The 8,486-nt window shown below is 41.5% G+C and overlaps 1 protein-coding gene across 1 annotated transcript in view; it reads right to left on the minus strand.

Annotated features, from left to right (window-relative positions):
* hectd2 (HECT domain containing 2) overlaps nucleotides 1-3,642 on the minus strand; it is a gene marked incomplete at its 5' end in the record, with an annotated part of 18,074 nt that extends 14,432 nt beyond the window's left edge. Inside the window, 7 exons of the mRNA XM_083688063.1 lie at nucleotides 118-163; nucleotides 344-408; nucleotides 491-580; nucleotides 1,364-1,466; nucleotides 1,602-1,740; nucleotides 2,936-3,062; nucleotides 3,544-3,642. Coding sequence (XP_083544189.1) covers nucleotides 118-163; nucleotides 344-408; nucleotides 491-580; nucleotides 1,364-1,466; nucleotides 1,602-1,740; nucleotides 2,936-3,062; nucleotides 3,544-3,642 — 669 coding nt within the window. The remainder of the gene's footprint in view (nucleotides 1-117; nucleotides 164-343; nucleotides 409-490; nucleotides 581-1,363; nucleotides 1,467-1,601; nucleotides 1,741-2,935; nucleotides 3,063-3,543) is intronic.
* Between the last annotated feature and the right edge of the window lie 4,844 nt (nucleotides 3,643-8,486).

Raw genomic sequence — 8,486 nt, forward strand, 5'->3', positions numbered from 1 at the left:
ACACTATGTTCTTGAGTTACATAATGAAAGGAGTTTGCTATGCTATGTATACTGTGGTGGGTGTAACTATTAGCAGTCAAAAGACCACCCTTAAATGTAGTAGTTGTCTGAAGTTACCTGAACAAGAATGAAATATGCTCTCAGGTCATCTTTCGTCCTACGACTGAAAACAAAGCAGACAACATTCTCAGTGCTTAGTCAACGTACTGTACAAATAAAAAAAAAAACAATAATTAAAGCCAAAGTTTAAGTGTTTAAGAGTTTTCCATTAGAGGCATGTACTGTTTGATTGTTGACAAAATGTAAAATAGAGTATAGCACATGTCAATGAGAGAGCACTCACCCCTTCCACTCACGTAACAGGCTGTTAATGATCCCCTTCAGCACAGCTCTCTGAGTATCAGGAGGCTGTGTGGAATCAGCGTTTACGACAGGGTTTCATTTCATCATTATCACAGTCAGAAATGCTTAATCACTCTACTGTTCATACCGTGAGAGTTAAGGCATCGTAGACAGCATTGACAAATTTGGTGTTGATTCCTGAGTCTTCGATCGTGTTGAATGGAGCGTTTGCTTCTTTCTAAAAAAGGAGGAATGAGCAACACATTTAGGCCAACACATGTGCTAGCTTAGGCTACTTTTACTGCTGTCTCGTTCAGTTCAAGTCTGGTTCAGTTTGGGGGGGGAAGGCACACTCTATAACAGACTGTGTTATGACATCTCTCTGCTCTGCAGCCTCTTGGTCGTAACAAGCTCCACCATCTCAAGGAGGCCTTGTGGATAGTCACCATTGGAGGCTGGTAGAGGTAGAAATCGGAGGACGGGCTCATTGTAATGCATGGAACGGAATAAGGAATGGTATCAAATATTCCGTTCCATGCATTACAGTGAGCCCGTCCTCCGATTTCTACCTCCACCAGCCTCCCCTGATAGTCACATGTGCTATACATTTCGCAACTGCTCCTTGCAATAAATGATCATACACAGGACCGCATAGGTTCAGCTCCCATGAATAACAGTCGCCATGGAAACTACTCACAGGTGCTCTTTTTTACGACCTTCTGAATGACTTCATTCATTCATTTACAGACTTAAAAACAACTCTCCAAATTCCCCTTTTCCTGCCTCTTAGAAAGAGTCTATTCACTAACTTAAAACACCCAAACAATAGTCACCTTTTATTTCGCACATTCATTAGTAATATTTCAGAGTTGATAATGTTTCGTTTAGCAATTTTACAGCCACACTTATGCATAGACTGTACCAAATGAATTGGTACAACATAGTGTAATAAGTCCGAATAAATCTTATATTGGATAATTGTCTCAAGACAAATGAAACACTTGTTTCTAATCGTACCCACCTTAAAGGCAGCATTCAGTTCCAAAAAGGAACTAAAGGTAGTCAAGTAGAAATCATGGACATGTTTCCAACCTCCTGAGACTGTTGCTCTTTCAACATCCTCCCTAGAAACACAGGAGACAAATACTGTTAGATGTTTGTGTTTGGGTATGTTGGTGAGGAAAGGGTGTGTGTGTGTGTGTGTGTGTGTGTGTGTGTGTGTGTGTGTGTGTGTGTGTGTGTGTTCAGTGTGAACTTACTGAAACTCTTTGGCAGTTTTGGTGCGGATAGGGATGACGGGGTCGGAGGTAAAGCGAGCCCTGACCTCAGGGGGCAGTATATCAATGGTGATGCGATGTTTCTGTCTGACGTCAGGACAGATGGGGGGAAGTTCTCTACCTGCAGAAGGGAGAGCACATGTACACACATAAACAACTCAATACTGTAAACAAACATCCACACACCCACGCAAACATTACATTCAAGGGAAAGGCCTTGTTATCTAGCCCAGGAAACACAGGTAAATATATAAGTATAATACTGGTACAATACAGGTATACATCATGAGAGGCTAGTGGAGGTGGAAATCGGAGGACAGGCTCATTGTAATGCATGGAATGGATGTGTTTGATACCATTCCTCAATCCATTCCATGCATTACAATGAGCCCGTCCTCTGATTTCTACCTCCACCAGCCTCCCCTGTTATACACAGTAAGTATGGATGTTATAATGCAGAATATTCTTATTTCACTAGTTCAAATTGACTTTAATATACAGAAATAATGTGAATACATTTGCTATGGGTGCAAACCAGTAGGAATGATCTCCTCCAACAAGTGCAAGGGGCCTCTGTTTGAACACACCATATTTGCTGTGTGTCTAAGTGACAACATTTAACAGCTTGCATTTTGAAAACACTTCAGTTACTTCAGCCTCTCATCACATCCAGAGCAACTTCCCCATCTGAAGGAAGAGGCTGCCATGAATGGCCCTCCGCCTAGCTCATATGTGTGAGGCATTGATCCTCAAGTCTCCTCCAACATCTTTGATCTCAGAGAAGAAGAAACCGCGACTAACACATCTGTTTGGAGAGGATCATTCATTAATTCAAAGCAGCCGAACGGGTCACTTTGATATTCAAAGAGTCCTTTTGTGAGCGTTGTGAAAAAGATTTACTTGGAAATCCTCAGTCATATTGTTATAAGGTCTATGTGTTCCTTCTGAGCAATGTGTTTATACAGTTCTCAACAAGAGCTCGGTCTGTCCACATCAACCAGAGGGTATTGATACCACAGACAATATCTGTTAATTAAATGAGCATTGTAAAACACACTGTAGGTCTACTTGAAGGTAGTGATATTAAATGTGTCATGGCAGTACCTCTTGAATATAACTTTGATTCATTTGGTTCACAATAAGATTCAGAATCAGAGTTACTTCAGTCTGTTGCTTCAGCGTTCAAGCTGGATCTTTGATGCAGTCAGGTCTCCTTTTAGAAAAAAGGGTTCCAAAAGGGTTCTTCAGGTGTCCCTGTGGGAGAACCCTTTGAAGAACCCTTATGGGTTCAATGTCACTACTATGGAGAGACTTACCATGCCTTATACCCGGGAGGATGAAGGGAGAAGAGAAGCTATGACCACTAGTCTCTCTCTTGTGGTTAGCAGTAGACATGAAACTGTTGAGGGACGGATATGGCAGCTTTGATCCCCGATCAAGGCCCTATCATAAAAAGAGAATCAATATTACAGAAGTGGGATCTTGAATGGCCAAAATTAGATATTCAGTTCTGAATCCAATCCCCTCCGCAATATTTCTCATCAACTGTACTGTATGTTAATGTTAGTTATGTTACTTTAAACAGTGACAGTTAGACATGCATGAATCCATTATTCATATGATTAACGCATATTGCGCAATTGCAGTTTGCAATTGCAATTTCACAACCTTTTATTTAAAAATGTAACAAATTTTTTTAAAAAAGCAAGCTGGGTAAAAGTGTACTTATAAGGAGAAAAAAACGCTTCTACATCAATATTGTATTACTTATTTCTATTGCATTACAACATGAAAAACACATTGTAAAATGTGCATAATTGTTTGTTCAACGAAAATAAAACATTGGCCTAATTACAACATATTTTCTTGAACATTGTTGGAATAAGAGTGGTTACAAAGGGAACATATAGGCTATTATACTCACAGATGAATGGTTGGAAATAGGAGGAAGCCTTTCTTTCTCCTTTCCCCCATGAGAAAGTGTAGAAAGTGTCGTGTTGTTGTCTCTCATATTGAGAAGCATTTCTTCATCCGTTGAAAACGTTAGTGTATGTCGCAGTTACATCGTATTTTCGTTTACAAAAAAAGTATTACAACAGCACATAATACCCGCATATATCTCATCAAACATTCAACATTCGGTATGTGTTATAAAAAGTAACGGTTGAGAACCTGAGGTGGTCCAAGTCGTCATGGTAAGCAGGTGAGTACGCTCGCGCAAAAGTTGTCAAAGCGCGCGGAGAATGATGCTGTAGTCCCGCCGTGGTCAATCTAAACAGTCGCGAGCGCCCGCATCCAATAGATAATATCGCAAAAGTCTTGTTATAAGGTTCTAGATGAGAATAAATTACTTATTTTCCACGTAACTGGACTTATCGTCTAGATCTGCAGCGCAGCTGTACATATGCGCCATGTTGTTTAAGAGGAGGTACATAGTTACGAGCTTGGATACCGTGGTTGTCCTTACGTAAGCACTGGTTGCTGTGCGCCGTGTCGAGTGAGTAGTCAGCCCCACCTCACCCGGGTTCTGTTTAGACTGAGGACATCTGTACAGATATTTGACATTTATCATCAGGTAACCAACTCTGTGTATTGCATAGGCTACAGTAAGCCTACAACATTTTGGCTACATATATTTTTCTCTAGTGCCAATATTGATGAGAATTACTCATCTGAAAAAGACAGAACCTAGATCAAATGATAAGGCTATGCATCAAACACCCAATAAAAAGACTGCAGCAGGATTTAGTTTTGTACTCCTTGCTATTTTTTTTTAATAAATGCACATTGTTACAATAACTGTGTTGTTATTCATGATGATTTGGCTTTTGAAGTTCTGTGATTCTGTCTTTTCTGACTGTAGAACAGCTGTTGGTGAAGAAGACAGAGGGACTCCACACCATATATCAGGGGAGGCTGGTGGAGGCAGAAATCAAAGGACCGGCTCATTGTAATGCATCACACGTGTTTGACACCATTCCTCATTCCATTCCATGCATTACAATAAACCCGTCCTCCGATTTCTACCTCCACCAGCCCTCCACTGCTCTACACAGCTGTAGAACACTGTTCTATCTCTATGCTCTAGTCTACGTCGCTCAGTGGGAAACTGTAATGTACTGGTGACATAATGACCAGAGCAGAGGAGCCTCCTCCACCCTTCACCACAGCTCTCTCATTAGTGCCAACACAAACCCCAGATGAACGACAGCCAATTCACAAGCTCCCTCAAAGCCCTAAATCATCGGGCAGATGAGTACAGTTTTAGTAGAGCCTCCTCCGCACTCTACAGTACAATATGCTGCTGATGCGAGGAAAGTGCTGCGATTGCAGTCTCAAGTTTGAGACTCATGAGTATAGACTCCTCACAGCCTGACCACCAGGCGCAGTCAGAGACTAGTCTCACTCTAGTCACCAGTCAAACTCTCAGATGAGATTCTGGGTCCCAAGATTAGTCAGAGACTAATAGCTGATATGTTTTTTTTTTCATCCACATGTTAGAGTTTATTATGGAGTATTTCCTCCCACCATCAAGTTGTGACCAGTCTCCACTCAGTGTTGGTACATGTGTACAGCAGTGTGTGCACGTGTGTTTGATACCATTCCTCATTCCATTACAATGAGCTTCCATGCATTACAATGAGCTTACAAAAAGCCTCAGATTTCTACCTCCACCAGCCTCCCCTGGTGAGCAGTTACATTTATAGAATAAATGCAAATGAATAATAGCATTGTAATAGGGCCACATGCTATAGTGTGAGTACCTAACTCAGCCACTAGGTGGTGGAAGTGATCTGTTTTGAAATGGTGTCATGCCCACTGTATTTTGGACCACAGCTAGAGGCAATTTTTGTGTTGCATTACCTCATTATATTCATTGAGCAGTTGTTTTCTAAGGAAGACAAGATCAGCAAAACTGTCACATCTTGTTTGGCTTTTCACTGTATTTCGTTTCATTGATTTGAATTCCCAAATGTACTCTTCCAGATGTGCCATCTCATTGGCTCTCCACAGGCAAGGAAATACAATCATCATCATTATCCAACAACAGATTGATCATTCTCTCTCAGTTTACATCCCTCCTGAAATCCAAAATGGATAGCTTGGTTGTTTCCCCATTACACATAATTAACTACCTAAAGACCAGATTTGTAAGAATTTGTAATGTTAGTCATTATGATCAGAGTAACAGATTGTATACTATGTACAAGGTAGAACATTCATTGTGCATCATTCAAATGCCATCATTTGTGTGGGTAATACTGTAACAACATAATATGCTTCAAATAGTTACATATTATAATCAGAATCATTACCAGCAACACCTAAATATTTTAAGCTGAATGGCACCTTCTTTCTTAAAGCAAATGCTCTCTCTTGTAAGCTTGCAGACAGAGGAGTCACCCACCAGTCATGAATAAAGAGGTGTTGTCAGTATCACTGCATGTTCCTCGTAAAGATGGGAATCACACATGATCTTCCACTTGCTTCAGCTGATGGGCATACCTACATGATGTTCAGCAGCATTGTAAACGCCATACCATGTTCACCTACCCCCTATCCACTCTGACCATTACACTCCAGCTGACTGACTTGGTATCAGTCAGTAAAACAGACACTTCCAACTGTAACTTGACAGAGTGTGTGTGTGTGTGTGTGTGTGTGTGTGTGTGTGTGTGTGTGTGTGTGTGTGTGTGTGTGTGTGTGTGTGTGTGTGTGTGTGTGTATTGGCCTGGAGAACATGGCTCAGATGACACTGGCATCTTTGAGCAGTGGATACAGATCCCTAAGAAATGATCGTCACTGTCACGATGACTCTACACCTAACTGTAGACGCTAACAGATAACCCACTACTTTACAGTTTGATATGTTTATGGCTTCAGATTACCACATTTTAAAATGCTGCTCTTAAAGGCAGCCAAACCCTAAAACTGGATCATTACATTTTAATTAACAAGACAGACTTTATTAGCTTTTCCATGAAGACACCTGAGAGGCTGGGGGACTCCAGGGCCATGTTTGGGAACATACTTTTGTTTAGGGCCTGTTTTTAATGGGGTTAAATGCACTTGCCATCATTGACTATGGACTAAGTCAGCATGTCCTGCTCTTTTACAAGGCAGACTGAGGCCTCAATGTTCTTGGCAGGGCAGGAATTCTAATGAAGTCCTAGCTTTGACGAGGACAGCTTTTGTGAGAGTTTGACTATTCAGAGTCGATGTGGGAAAGACGCCTGCGTCTCACAAGCCTGACTGAGACTGGTTATATCAAGCCCAGTTCACTCAGCCCTACAACACACGCACGCACCGACACACACACCGACGCACGCACCGACGCACGCACGCGCACAGACACACACCGTCTACAAACACACTCACATGCTGCCCCCACATGCGCACACACACACTGCTCTGATGTTTACATACTTATTACATACCACAGTATTGGTATTATCAGTTTTCACAGTTCTTCTGCCCAGACAGTGGGCCTGAGGCTGGCCTGAAATCTACATGGGAAAAGGAATGTGCTATCGCTGCACAAAAGTAAAAACAAAATTCCAGGACAAAGAAAATAGCATCAATACTTGAGCCAGAGGAGTCCCCCTTCAGGCATGTATCTCAACATTTGTTCCATCCTCACATTCCAAATTTTCAAGCGTCCCATTTCACTTCTGCAGCACCAACACCATACCGTAGCTCATAAATTACTAATCAGGCCCGAAATGAAGAAGAAGAGCAAAAGTTGTGGTTTCTTAGCAACAGGAACTGTGTTTATAGTTGCTTCAAATGTCATGTGTTCATGAAGCTGTGGTTTGAATATTGTATGAAAGTCTTGAAGGCACAACAGACTTAGAAAGTCCATTACTTGGGCCAAGAGGTTTTTCCTGACCATGTGACTTTAGTAAAACACAATAGGGCTCAAAGGTCTATATACTAGAAATAATACTGCATAGTAATGTCAGTGCTTCTGCTGGTTTGATAATGATAACTCTTGTGCTCTGTCTCCTGTCCTCACATCCTTGATGCTTAGCAACAGTAGAACACCGCATGATAGATGAATCATAGTCTTCGCCTCCAAGAGGTGTGTGCTAAATCTCCACCTGCGTTTGGCGCCTCTGTTCTTTGGCATATTTTTCCCTTGTATAGCTCCCCTGTTTCAGGAACACTGTAGTATATTCACTATTTCTCCCCCTCTAAGTAATGTAGGCTACTAACATTTCATGTCATAGGCTGTTTGGTTTTATAGTAGTATCGTAGTACCTGGCAGTAGAAGTATTAGTAGTTGTAGTAGTAGTACTAGTAGTAGTAGTAGTTCTATAGTAGTAGTACTAGTAGAATTAGTTGTAATAGTAATAGTAGTTGTGGTAAAATGGTATAAAGCATGATTTCTTTCCTCTAGTTCTGATCTATGGTCTATTTCACCAATACCTGGCCAGTCAGCCTCTAGTTGGTGTCTAAATTCCTGTTCCTTTTAACAGCAGGCCTTGATATGAATACAGTATGTACTGTTATAGTACCTTCATCTAATGTACCTGTGTATGGGGCACACTGACCCAGATCACCTTGTCCAGCATGATGCACCTGTTTGGCCCACATCCCATACCATACAGATGACACAATAGTCACTCATAATAGTCACAATGTCACTCATAATAGTCACAATGTCACTCACAATAGTCACAGTGTCACTCATACAGTAATAGTCAGAGTGCCACTCATAATATTCACAAATGTCACTCATAATAGTCGCAAATGTCATTCATAACAGTCACAGTGTCACTTGTGCGCCACTGTGCAGTGTGAATGACCAGAAGGACCCTGTCCACTTAACGACCGGACCCACAGCGTCACTTGAGGCCCATGGGT

This window comes from Argentina silus, assembly GCF_951799395.1.
Source record: "Argentina silus genome assembly, chromosome: 16".
Classification (NCBI taxonomy): Eukaryota; Metazoa; Chordata; class Actinopteri; order Argentiniformes; family Argentinidae; genus Argentina; species Argentina silus.